The following is a 14028-nucleotide window of genomic DNA, read 5'->3' on the forward strand; positions in this document are numbered from 1 at the left end:
AAATTTATGTAGTTATATTTTCATTTTGATTTGAACTTCATTTGTGAGCCTATAAATTGCAACTTGAAAAACAATTCTTTGTAGTTTGGAAATTTTTCATGTCTATGTAACTAGTATGTAAGGTAGTCAATAGTATTTGAAATGCCTTTATATAACATAACTGTTCAGTTGGACTCAAAGTTGCTTTTTTTCTGAAGACATGCCATTGGCATGTTTGATCTTAAGAGACTTTCCCCTATTCTTTATTAAGCATTTTCACATTGAGCCACAAATTAAAATTTTTCCAACACAGTTTCTTTTTTGTCATTAATAATGTAGAAATTATTTATTGATTTTTAACAGGAGAAAAAATGAAGATACTTCATGCTCTCTGTGGGAAACTACTGACCCTAGTTTCTACTAGGGATTTTATTGAAGATTACGTTGACATATTACGACAGGCAAAACAGGAGTTCCGGGAATTAAAAGCAGAACAACATCGAAAAGAGAGGGAAGAAGCAGCTGCTAGGTAGGAGATAATTATAGTCAGTTGTGCTAATGAAAGCTGTTTATTTCTTTGCATCTAAAACCATTTTTCACATTGGACTATAATGTGACAATGGCTCACACTGATGTTTAATGGCTTTACCAAGAGGTTATGAATGGATTACTATATTATGGTTTTTAACTTTCAGAATTCGTAAAAGGAAGGAAGAAAAACTTAAGGAGCAAGAACAAAAAATGAAAGAGAAACAAGAAAAACTGAAGGAATACGAGCAAAGAAATTCAGCTGCAGATATATCTATTGGGTATGGTTTGAATTATACTGTTCATTTGGCTTTCCATAAAGAATAAAAATCAACACTTTATACTCTAAAATGCTTTCAAATTTTTTTTAAAAAAGCTAGTTTTCTATAGGTACCTAATATGTCAGTGAGCCTATGAAATTTACATATAGACAGTCCTCAAGTATACATGTGTTGTGTTTTAAAAATACAGGGAATCTAGAATACATTTTCTCATTGATAATTTCCCAGAAAACTTTTAATAGTCTATTTTTAACCAGTAATATATTTCTAGTATTAATAGTAATATCCCCCTCTACTACCACCATCATTGCAGTTATACGCTGTGTTTCCCAGAGCTCCTCTGAGCCTGTTGAAGAATAGGGATAAGATGGGAGGTTTTGGTAAACGGTATGAGGAAAGGTTGAAAGCGAAAGTAATTTAGTGACTAATTATTTTATTGCATTTCAAAATATTTGGGATGAAGATTGATTGTGAAGATAAGTGGGAATATTGTAAATGGCAAACCATATTCAAAGTTAGCAGAAATAATCTTTTTTAAACAAAATCTGCAATGGAAGTTTCCAAACTCCCCAATATTGCAAAATTAATACATTGACTTTTGATTAAACTTACGTGTAAAAATACGTATTAAGTTTTAAGATCATAGGTCACAGACTTGGAAAACTATACTTTATGTCCATCAACAATACTTTAAGAAATTGACTTAGGATACCTTAAGAAAGTTAATAGATAAGGCACCTACAGTACAAGTAACCAAAGAAAAAGTAGATAATTGGACTTCATCAAAATTAAAAACTTGTGTTTCAAAGCACATTGTCAAGAAAATAAAAAGACAACCCAGTGAATGGGAAAAAATATTTGCAAATCATATGTCTGATAGTGTAATATCTAGAATATATAAAGACTCATGCAACTCAACAATAAAAAGACAATCCAATTTGAAAAATGGACAAAGGATTTTAATAGGCATTTCTCCAAACAAGATATATAAGAAGCACATGAAAAGACGCTCAATGTCAGTAGTCGTTAGGGAAATGCACATCAAAATCACAATGAATTACTACTTCGCACTAGGATGGTTATATAATCCAATTGAGAGACAATAGCAAGTGTTGGTGAGAATGTGGAAAAAATTGGAACTTTCATGTATTGATGGTGGGGATATAAAATGGTGCAGCCTCTTTGGATAAGTTTGGCAGTTTCTCAATTAAACCGCCTGTTACCATATAGCCCAGCAATTCCACTCCAAGAGAATTAAGAACATATGTTCACTCAGAAATGTATACATGAAAGTTCATAGCCGCATTATTCTTAATAGCCAAAAAATGGTAACAACCAAATGTCTGTCAATTGATGGATGATATATTCCTTTTATGGTATATCCAAACAGCAGAATATTATTCAGCAATGAAAAGGAATGGAATTCTGTTACATGCTATTAAACAATGTGGATGAACTTTGAAAACATTATGCTATAAGTGAAAGAAGCTAGTCTCAAAAAGTCATGTATTGTATGATTCCATTTATATGAAAAGTCCAGAATAGGCAAATCCATAGCAGTAAGGAGATGATTGGTAACCAGGGGCAATGGGAAAGAAAAAATGGAAAGTGACTTCTATGGTGTTTTTCTTTTTGGGATGATGAAAATGTTCTGGAATTAAATAGGGGTAATGATCACTACCCTGTGAATATACTGAAAAATACTGAATCGTGCACTTTAAAATGGTGAATTATATCTCAATTTTTTTACATTTTGTAAACTTTTTCCAGTTATACTGAGATATAAATGACAGATAACATTGCATTAGTTTAAGGTATGCAATTAAATGATTTGATTTATGCATAAATTCCAACATGATTACCACAGTAAATTTAGTTAATATTTATCACCTCACATGGTTACAAATTTTTTTCCTTGTGATATCTCAGGGGGTTTTTTAAAAGAAAATAAGCGTGTTATAGATCCCACTACTTTGTATTTTTTATATTCATCTAGCCGTACTCGTTTCCATGATCTCTCTGGCTCCTGAATGAATACATTGCAGGTTGCAAACCTCATTTTGTATAAAGGACATATATGGTGGAATTCATTTCAAGGTTCATACAACTTTAGTTTTAATTTGGACAATATAATGCATTAGGTAAAACATCCAACTGTGTTTATTCTGCATACTTAACTACATATAAAATTTATCTACTTCTCTCCTCCATTATTTGTCTATTTATCTCCTTTCTACTCTGAGCCACCATCACCTCCCAGCCAGCTACCTGCACTGTTATAGTGGCCTCTTTACTGGTTTCCCCTCATCTACCTTCAATCCCAGATCATTTTCCACATAGCAGCCGAAGTGCTTTAATCATATTGCTTCCCTTTTCTAAACTCTTCTACTTTTTTACCATTGCTTTTTGAATAATGCCCTACAAGACCCACTATGATCTAACCCTGCCTTTTTCTCATCCATATCTTGGATTACTTGGTTTTCTTTTACATTCTTCTCAAAATTAAAAGCTCTTTTTTTTCCCTTCAGCTCAATGCCTTTGCATATATTATCACCTCTGCCAAAAATGGAGATTTCTTCTGCCGCCTTACTCCTTCCCAGTCTCCAGTACTGCAGTTTAAATGTCACTTCTCAAGCCTTTCTTGATCCGTGAAACTAGATCTAGAGCTCCTTGAAATGCTTCCATAGCACCTTGAACTTCTCCTTTTTTAGTACTTATTACATTTATTAATTTTACAATGGTTTATGTAATTATCTGTTTTCTCTGCAATACTATAAATGCTGTGTCATCTTGTTCACTACTTCCTATGCATGATGCATGGCACTTCATAGACAGGCAATAAATTTTTCATAAATGGAATTGTATATTCATTAATTAATATAATCTTTGTTTTTTATCCTAAAGGGAGGAAGAAAGGGAAGATTTTGATACTAGCACTGAGAGCAAAGAAATAGAGCAAAAGGAACTAGATCAAGACACAGTCACTGAAGACGAAGATGACCCAGGATCACATAAAAGGGGCAGAAAGGGTAATACAGAAATTTCTTAAGGACATGCTTGCTTATTTTTAATTGATAAGGCACTTTATTAATTCATTTATTATGAAATATATATTAGATTACTTTCATTTGTGATTCCAAGGTGTGTTTATTTTTTAAATGCCCAACTCATAGCTGTGGTAAGTTTTTTCAATGATGACCATTTTGTTATAAAATGGTGGTATGAAGTTACATTAGTATATTTATGGTTAGGTCTTTATTCACATGTAACTTATACTATAGGGAAGAGAGGCAATATTCCTATCTCTTTAATAGGTCAGTTTCTTGTAACTTCTACTTTTGGTTAGAGAGTTTTGTTGAGTTTTTTTATTAACTACATTATACTAGGCCATATAGAAATTTTTATTCTGTAATGTACTCATTCAACATATATTGAATGCCTCTTAAATAGATCAGTAAATGCTTGTGATTGGTGTCATATCGCTGAGAATGGAAGTCTCTACGGCCTTAAAATAATTTCTGGATCAATGAGAATACATGTTTGGAAAACTATAAATACAAATTACTTCTGAGGATCTTTAACCATCTTCATTTGATAACTATTGAAGGAGATCCTTATGTTTATTCTGTGCCTATAATTTGGATGGCAGTTTTTTTCCTACATTATCTTGTAAATGGTTATTATAAATAGGCAGAAAATCACCTGTATCATAGAGGCTATATTCTCTGATTACAATGCAATTGATTTAGAAGTCCAAAACAGATAAACCTCATATGATTAGGGTTTTAAAACATACTTCCAAGCAATGGATCAAAAGAGAAACCCTAATGGAAACTAAGGAATATTTAAAGCTAATCAATACTGCATCTTAACACTTGTTGGATACAGTCCCTCTACTTAAAGGAAATTTATAGCTTTAATACATATTTGAAATGGAGAAAGGCAATTTGATCTGGGCATTTATTTAAGAAGTTAGAGATAGAAAATAGAATAATCCACCCAAATACAAGGAAACAATAGATGTGAATAGAAATGAATAGAAAATAAAACCATAATAGAGGAGAACAACAAAACCAAAAGTTTGTGTCTTTGAAAAAGACACAAACTTTTGTTGAAATTCATTGGGGAGTGGATCACAATAAACAAAATTGAGACTCAAAAGGGTAGTAACATAACTACAGATAGAGTAGAAGTTTAAAGATAAAGGGACAATATATACAATTTTATGACAGTAAATTTGAAAATGGAGGCAAAATGAGCAAAATCCTAGAAAAGTATAAGTTATGAAAAAGGATTCATGAAAAAATTAAAAATGTGAATAATTCTAAATCATCAAAGATCTTAAATTAGTATTAAAAATCTTCCTACAAAGAAAATATCAGTCCAAGACAACTTCATAGGTTAGTTAATTCTGCCAATTTTAAAGAAGTAGATAATTCCAATATTATACAAACTCTTTTAAGCAAAAATGTAGAAAAAAAACTCTTCAACCTTATTGAAGCAATTTGATAGTGACTGAAATCAGAGAGAAGTTTTAATTCTTCAATACATCATAAAAGGCGAGGCAGGTCACCAGAAATCAGGCTCTTTTCTATCTTATTGGTACTGCCATCCTTACGTTTTTGGTCCCATCCTCATATTCCGAAATGATTTATCATCATGTCTCCATTCTAGTTAGTTGGAAGAGGGTAAGAAGAAAGAGAGGCACAACTCTGAGGTTACACATAATGCTTCTGCTACAGTCTCTTTGACCAGAAGTTTCTCCTGGAGCAGTGCCTACTGGGGAAAGAGGGTCTGGGAAGCCTTGTCCTTTGTTTGGATTTCTATGTGCCCAACTAAAAGTTAGGGGTTCTCGTATCTTAAATCAGTGGTTAGTAAACTATAGCCCATTGGCCAAATCTACCCTGACCCCTGTTTTTATATACCCATAGGCTAAAAATGGTTTCTACAGTTTTAAATAGTTGAAAAATTTTTTAAAAGAATGTTTTGTGACATGTGGAAATTATATAAAATTCAGATTTCAGTGATCATAAGTAAAGTTTTATTTAACATAGCCATGCTCATTCATTTACATATTACCTATGGCTGCTTTCATGCTACAATGGCAGAGTTGAGTAGCTGTGACAGAAAGCATATGACCCACAAAGCTTAAAATGTTTATTTACTAGCTAGCCCTTTGTAGAAGTAGTTGGCTGACTCCTACCTTAGGAAGGACTGAGTATGTTTTGTAGAATAACAGACTCTGCCACTCTCTCCAGTATGGAGATCACAAATTTTTATGTGTCCCTTTATATTTAAGTGTACCAGCTTCTTATTAACATAGTATATTAGTCTGTTGTGCTTTCGTAACAAAATACCACAGACTGAGTGGCTTAAACAACAGAAATTTATTTTCTCACAGTTCTGGAGGCTGAAAGTCCAAGATCAAGGTGCCCGCAGGGTTGATTTCTGGTGAGACCTCTCTCCTCAGCTTGCAGGATAGCACTTTCTGTCCTTGCACAACCTTTCCTCTGTACCCACAAGCAGAAAGAGCACACGCTCTGGTCTCTCTTCCTCTTATAAGGACACCAGTTCTCTTGGATTAGGGCCCCCCACTTTTATGACCTCATTTAACCTTAATTACCTCTTTAAAGGACCTATCTCCAAATATAGTTACATTGGGGTTTAGGATTTCAACCTATAAATCTGGGAGCATACGTTTCAGTCCGTAACACATAATAACTTGGAGTAGCTTTATATTTTCCAGTGAAAATTTAGAATACGTTGATGATGATCAAATGTTGTTTCAACTATAGGGAAAAGGAGACAAAATGGATTTAAAGAATTTATAAGGCAAGAAGAGATCAACTGTGTAACAAGAGAGCCTTTCATTGCTGATGAGGAAGAAGCTTTAAAACAGGAACACCAACGAAAAGAGAAAGAGCTCTTAGAAAAAATCCAAAGTGCCATAGCATGTACCAACATCTTTCCCTTGGGCCGTGACCGCATGTATAGGCGATACTGGATTTTCCCTTCTATTCCTGGATTGTTTATTGAAGAGGATTATTCTGGTCTCACTGAAGACATGCTGTTGCCTAGACCTTCATCCTTTCAGAATAACGTACAGTCTCAAAATCCTCAGATATCCTCTAAAACTGGGGAGCCTTTGATGTCTGAATCTACCTCCAACATTGACCAAGATCCATATGGTGATTCTGTGCAGCGGCCACAACCAGTGCGTAAGCCAAATCGGTGGTGCTTTTACAGTTCTTGTGAACAGCTAGACCAGCTCATCGAAGCTCTTAATTCTAGAGGACATAGAGAAAGTGCCTTAAAAGAAACTTTGTTGCAAGAGAAAAGCAGAATATGTTCACAGCTAGCCCATTTTTCTGAAGAGAAATTTCATTTTTCAGGTAAATTTGCAATAAAAACTATTGTCTTTATTTTTCTCTCCCCATAAGCTCTGTTTAAGGATTAAACATTTTTCAAACTATTGGAGCTGTATTTAAAACACCTTATCTTTCATTTGGACCATGTCCTCGGTTTGAAAGAGAAAGTTTGCCACTTAGAGAAACAAGGTTTTCTAGATTCCACTGAGTTCCATTTGGATTATGAGGAACACATCTAGCAATGTGAGAGGATACATAGACTTCCTGATCTCATTCCTTTATCAGTAGACTGAACACCCCGGGCACTAAGGTTACCATCAGTTTTAGAGATCTGATAGTGAGTAAGGCCACTCACTAAGTGTGTGGCTGAGAGTCCAGGGACAGGTTCCATTAGTGATCACTTCTTTGGAGAGTGGCTGCAAGGGCAGATCAGGTAGCAACATTTCCTATTTGATGGCTGGTCCATTGATGACAGATAAGAGACAGCAATAGGTGTTCTTGAGTGTAAGTTTTTATATTACTGAGATTGTCTAGGTAGAGAACTTAAATGTAGAGGCGTATTACCCTGACTACTTCAATTCTCTTTAGGATTAAAAACTAGATCACAATTTTTTTAACAGCTTAATTGAGATTTAATTCATATACCATACAATTCACCCATGAAAAATATAAAATTCAGTGGTTTTAGTATATTCACAGATATGTGCAGCGATCACAGTCAATTTTAGAACATTTTCATCACCTCATAAAGAAACACCACACCCTTTAGCTACCACCCCCCCATAGACGTAAGCAACCACAAATCTGTTTTCTGTCTCTTTGTTTGAACATTTTATATGAGTGATATCATATAATACATGGTCTTTTGTGACTGCCTTCTTTCACTTAGCATAATGTTTTCAAGATTCATCTAAGTTGTAGCATGTATCAGTACTTTATTCCTTTTTATGGACAAATAATGTTCCATTGTATACCATATTTTATTTATCCATACGTTAGTTGATGGACATCCTGTTTCCACCTTTGGCTATTAAGAATAATGCTGCTGTAAACATTTGCATACAAGTTTTTCTGTTGACATACATCATTTCTCTTGAGTATATACCTAAGAGTGAAATTACTGGGTCATATGGTAATTCTATTTAATCCTTTGAGTAACTGCCAGACTGTTTCCCAAAGTGGCTACACCATTTTATACTCCTGCCAACAGTGTATGAGGACTAAGATTTCTCCATGTCTTTGTCAATGCTTGTTGTCTGACTTTTTTATTCTAGCCATCCTAGAAGTGTGAAGTGGTATCTCATTGTGGTTTTGACATTCGTTTCCTGAATGACTAATGATGTTGAGCATTTTTTCATGATCTTATCAGCCATTTGTATATCTTCCTGAAAGAAAAGTCTATTCAGATCATTTGCCCATTTTAAAAATTGGATTATTTGTCTTTTTATTGAATTGTAAGAGTTCTTTATATATTCTAGATACAAGTCGCTTATCAGATATATAATGTGCAAACATCCCCCCCTTTTAATTGCAGTTGAGGATTGTTTTTATATCCATTATTTTACAATCATAATAGTCACATGGGGTAATTGTATTTTTTTAATAAGGAAATAATAAAGGTGTCGGATAACTATTTCAGACAAACCTCAAACTGATAGCAAACCTACATACAGTCGGGGAAGATCTTCCAATGCATATGATCCATCTCAGATGTCTGCAGAAAGGCAGCTTGAATTAAGGCTGAGAGATTTTCTTTTGGATATTGAAGACAGAATCTACCAAGGAACATTAGGAGCAATAAAGGTTTGTAACTGTTCCCATTTTTAGTTTACCTAGTTACCAGAATTTTGGTCATATCTGTTCATTTATTTGATATAGGCAAAGCATGTGTGTTTTGAATAAATACCAGGGGATGATTTTTTTTATAAAAACTAAGTTTATTTCCATCAAAATGTTTACATAGGGATATAAATCTTTCTTAAATATACTATATGACTCTCAATTTTCCAAAACAGAATTTAATGAACGTATTGACCTTTTTAATATTAATTTCTAATATTTTTAAAAATATCTGTTTTATGGTATTTTCCTCTGAGATATTGAAATGTGTAAGGATATTTTCTTCTTCCTTGACTAGCTCCTGCCTGCTCTGCTGAGTCTGGTTTGTTTATTGGTTTCTTTGTTACCTTTTTAAAATCTGTAAGTAATTCATGCTTGATATATGTGTTCTGTTCATTCCTTTGCTATCATCTGTCACTTTTTTTGCTACTATCAGGTGACCAATCTTAGAATTGTATATGACTTCCCTATATAGAGAATAAGGTACTAAGTTTCCATCTATGAATGATATGAATTCCATTTTGACCACTTAGCAATCTTATTTTTAGATCCCTTTTTGATTCACAATCTGTTCTAGAATATTCATGAATTTTTCATATGTGCATTAAACCTCATACTTCTTAGGAGCAACATACGCCATTTTTCAGGATTAGTAAATTTGAGTTTTGTTACAGGTTGCAGATCGACACATCTGGAGATCAGCATTAGAAAATGGACGGTATGAGCTTTTAAGTGAGGAAAACAAGGAAAATGGGATAATTAAAACTGTGAATGAAAATGTGGAAGAGGTGGAAATTGATGAGCAAGCAAAGGTCATAGTAAAAGACAGGTATAAAATGAGTTTTTAAAGGAACCATCACTTTTCCCTGCCACTCTAATTGTAAATTTTTTTGATGTAAATGTTTCTTCAAAACAAATTGTTTTAAAATCTTATTGTGAAGACTTTAATATTTATAACTACTGAAATGATGATTTTGCTAAACCTCAGGCTCTCTGTTACTCTGTTTTGTACTAATGCAGCCAAAAGGCAACTTGTTAGGATAATGGTAATTTCTCAAGTTTTAAAAAAAGTCTTTGAACTTAACATTTTATTAATTTCAGAAAGTAACTTTATACTATTTATTTTACTTTTCTGTATGAAAACTTAGTGAATTGTGGTAGACTTAAACATTGTTTGAACTAGTTGTCAGAACCTATATCTCTATAGATAAATATTTTTACTTTTGGGGAGTTATTCTGGATAATATCTGCCCTTAGGGAGTTTATTGTCTAGGAGGAAATGGTGGAAAGACATTAAGCTAGTGATTAGAGAATACGGTGAGCGTTCTGGTAGAAGTGAATACCCAGTGCAAATGTTTGTCTTGGTAGAACATGGAAGACAGCAAAGGAAATGCTAGAGGAAGTGACTCCAAACCTGAGACCTAAATGGGAAAGATATGATACTAGGAGGGAAGACGTTGTACCAAAGGCTTTGAGTGGACGGGTTTGTGCTTTTAAATGACCATTTCAGCTGCAGCATGGAGATTTGTTGCCAAGGTAGTAAGATTGGAGACTAAGAGACTAGTTAGAAGGCACCTGTAAGTGTCCTACCCAGTGAAAGTAGAAGCAAGAGAAACAGAGATAAGCTACGTGAGATATTTACCTTTCAAGCCCATCATTGTCACCTCATTAAAACCTCTTCCCTATGCCTTGTCTCATCCACCTTGCTGCCTGCCACCAAATATTTGCCCTTCTGTCCGCCTTAAATAATTTGATATTCAGTTTAGCTTTTGATTCATATGTTTATCTGCCTTTCCTACTATCTTAAGAGAACTCCTTGAGTTTGAGGAAACTATTTCACTTATAGGTATAAGTAAGCATTTAGATGAATGAGTGGATTCAAGTTTCACCTAATAGTATTTTTAAGTACCTTAAACTCTTCATTGTTTTCATTGTAGACTTTTGGGCATAAAAACAGAAACTCCAAGTACTGTATCAACTAATACAAGTACACCGCAATCAGTGAGCAACGTCGTTCATTATCTGGCAATGGCACTTTTTCAAATAGAGCAGGGCATTGAACGGCGTTTCCTCAAAGCTCCACTTGGTAAGTATCTGCTTTTAATTCAAAACATTAGTTATGTTTTAAATAATTTTGAAGTAGAACTTTATTGGCTGACATAATGAAATTGATTGATTTGAAAAACGAGATTGTGTTTTCATTTTAATATATGAGCTCTTTCAGGTGAGATTTATTTTTAAACACTTAAATGCTATTTTAAAATTTTGTTCTAGACAGTCATTCATTTTAATAACTGTCTTTTTAACTATTTCTGTCAGTCTCTTCTTTTGAGAAAGCTTCAGCAAAAGAAAGATGACCAAAACCTGTGACTAGCCAGACCCTGAATAAACAAAGATTGTACATAAATTATTTTATTGTTATTTAAAACAGAACCCCAAAGAGTTACATAAATGTAGCGACATACCACCATTAGGGATATGATCTGATAATGTGGGTCACTAACCTGAGAACTGTATTAGTGCTAAATCATAAATACCAAGTGTTAAATGCTACACAGATGAGAAAATACTCTATAATTTATGGTTAGGATGATAGAAATAATATTGTCTAGATCATGTTTCAGCAGCTTAGGAAATTAATATGCTTCTAGGGACTAATCCAAGAACATAATTATTATGTCTTTAGGAAAATATGTTTCAAGTTCTGAATCAATTTTTTGTTTGTTTGTTTTAGGTATGCAAAACAATATAATACTTAGACATTTAACTCCTCACAAAGTGATAACCCTCCTCTTCCAATCTATTGCCCCTCTGACATATGTATTTATTACAATTCCATTGACTATTTCCTATGCTGTACTCCATATCCCTTGACTATATATATATTAAATTATAGTTGACATACAATATTATTCAGCTTCAGGTGTACAGTGCAGTGGTCAGGCATCCATACCATCCATGAAATGGTCTCCCTAATAAGACATGTGCCCATCTGACACCCTACAAAATCTTTACATTATTGATTATATTCCCCTAACTGTCCTTCTGAATCAATTTTAATGTCATAACTACCTCTGCTTTCCTGTGGTCTTTCTCAAATGTTGAATTAATTTATAATTCATCATATCAAGATAATTTATATCAATAACTGGGTAGTAGAAAAACAATTTTTTAAAACCATACCATTTTGGTCTCATGTAGACTAAAATCCTTTAAAAAATATTTGAATATTACCTATTGAGTAGTGAAAACAAAATTTTATAAATAGATGGTGTTATCAGAGCAATTTTGGAACATGAATATATTTGTAAGTTGTCTATTTTTAATTGAAGAGCTTCTGGCCAGTATCTCAGTGTTCTAATAAGCCTATTCATAAATAGATAATTCCACCATGAGCTTAATAACTCACTTTTCACATTGAAAGTAGCGTTTTTAAGAAATAAAATACATATGATCACAGCTCACAAAGATACCAGAGTTTGTATTTACTATGTCACTTATTTCCCAGTTTTCAATATTTCTCAATATTTTCTGTGCCTAAATCAAATTACATGCACAAGGGATCTCTGTATTATTTCTTACAACCACATGTTGAGTCTACAATTATTTCAATTAAAATTTCAACTAAAAGTTATGTGTATATCATGTAGCTCTTATAAATGTAACCTATTACTAGTACACATTAGTCCTGTGATTTCAAAAGGGGTAAGTGATAAAACAGGTCTGATTTTTCCACTTCTGAAATTGCCATCTATTAAAGTTGTTTATAAGTTCAAAAGGAAAAAAAATCAAATTAATTGTTTAGTGTGTCTGTATTTCCATCAGTACATCTTATTAACCGTTTAGATAAAGGAAAAAAGTTAACATTGGGTGATGTTGCAACTTATAGCTAATAGGTTGTATGAGAGCTGAGTGCTATAGGATTCTTACGTACTATACAGCAGCATTATATACAGCAGTGTTAGAACATTCATTTCATCCTGAAAGATATTTTTAAAAACTTTTAATTTGGATTCTTGTAAAATAGGAAAAGGTCAACTTACTTTGGTATATATCGGTCAAAGTCAGTTGTCGATCATTTATAATATGGGTGTTACCATCTACCATTGCTGACCCATAAAGTGTTAATATAATATCTGATGTCAGTAGCTCTTTATGTTTAAGTCTTTGAAGGGTCTGTTTTGAATGGGATAGTAGGAGACGGAGGTATCTGTGGGATTTCAAGATAGTCTAAATATTTAGAACAAGGTAATCAAGAATATCCTTAATCTGGGAGAGAAAAGGGGGTTCCGACTTTATAAATGATTGAGTAGAATATAAAATTTCCTCATTCTCAATAATTTTTCAACATAGCAAATTAACTATAGTAGGAATATTTCCTGTTTAGGTTCAGAGATTATTTCAGTTTCTTGAGGAAGCAAATAAGAAATAAAAAATTCTACTGTGTTCTACCTTCCCTAGTGTGTCCTTCTTATTCTAGTGATTAATCACATTGATAAAACTAGGATTTTTTTAAGTTGGGGAAGATAATCATATTTCAATTAATTATTTTAGATAAGATGTGAAAATTTCTTAGGTTGATAATTTCATCATTTATAAAGTCATGCTTATGGTTATATCCTTAAGCTGTGAAAAAATCCTCAAACTAACTTTATCAATTTGAAATTAGGTAACACAGAAATTAATAAAGATCAAAAGGGAGATAGAAAAAAAAAGGACAAGACAAAGAGAGAGGAAGATCAATCTAGTGTGAGAGATGGTAAATTTTTAACATTTTAAAGAATTATAATTTTACTTTCTATATTACTGAGTACTGGTTTACATATTTCACTTTTGAAAGAAAACCTTGGATTTTTTTTTAAATTGGGGAATATTGGGGAACAATGTGTTTCTCCAGGGCCCATCAGCTCCAAGTCATTGTCCTTCAATCTAGTTGTGGAGGGCGCAGCTCAGCTCCAAGTGCATTCGCCATTTTTCAGTCTTTAGTTGCAGGGGGCGCAGCCCGCAACCTTATTGTTTAGAGCTCGCACTCT

The 14028-nt window shown here is 33.2% G+C and overlaps 1 protein-coding gene across 1 annotated transcript in view; it reads left to right on the top strand.

Annotated features, from left to right (window-relative positions):
- BAZ1A (bromodomain adjacent to zinc finger domain 1A) overlaps nt 1-14028 on the top strand; it is an 80051-nt gene that overhangs the window by 55127 nt on the left and 10896 nt on the right. The window contains exons 14-20 of the mRNA XM_081050109.1: nt 343-508; nt 675-788; nt 3693-3817; nt 6584-7180; nt 8796-8959; nt 9670-9824; nt 10933-11081. Of these exons, the coding sequence (XP_080906235.1) occupies nt 343-508; nt 675-788; nt 3693-3817; nt 6584-7180; nt 8796-8959; nt 9670-9824; nt 10933-11081 (1470 nt within the window). The remainder of the gene's footprint in view (nt 1-342; nt 509-674; nt 789-3692; nt 3818-6583; nt 7181-8795; nt 8960-9669; nt 9825-10932; nt 11082-14028) is intronic.

The sequence above is a fragment of the Rhinolophus hipposideros genome, assembly GCF_964194185.1.
Source record: "Rhinolophus hipposideros genome assembly, chromosome: 5".
In the NCBI taxonomy this organism is placed as follows: domain Eukaryota; kingdom Metazoa; phylum Chordata; class Mammalia; order Chiroptera; family Rhinolophidae; genus Rhinolophus; species Rhinolophus hipposideros.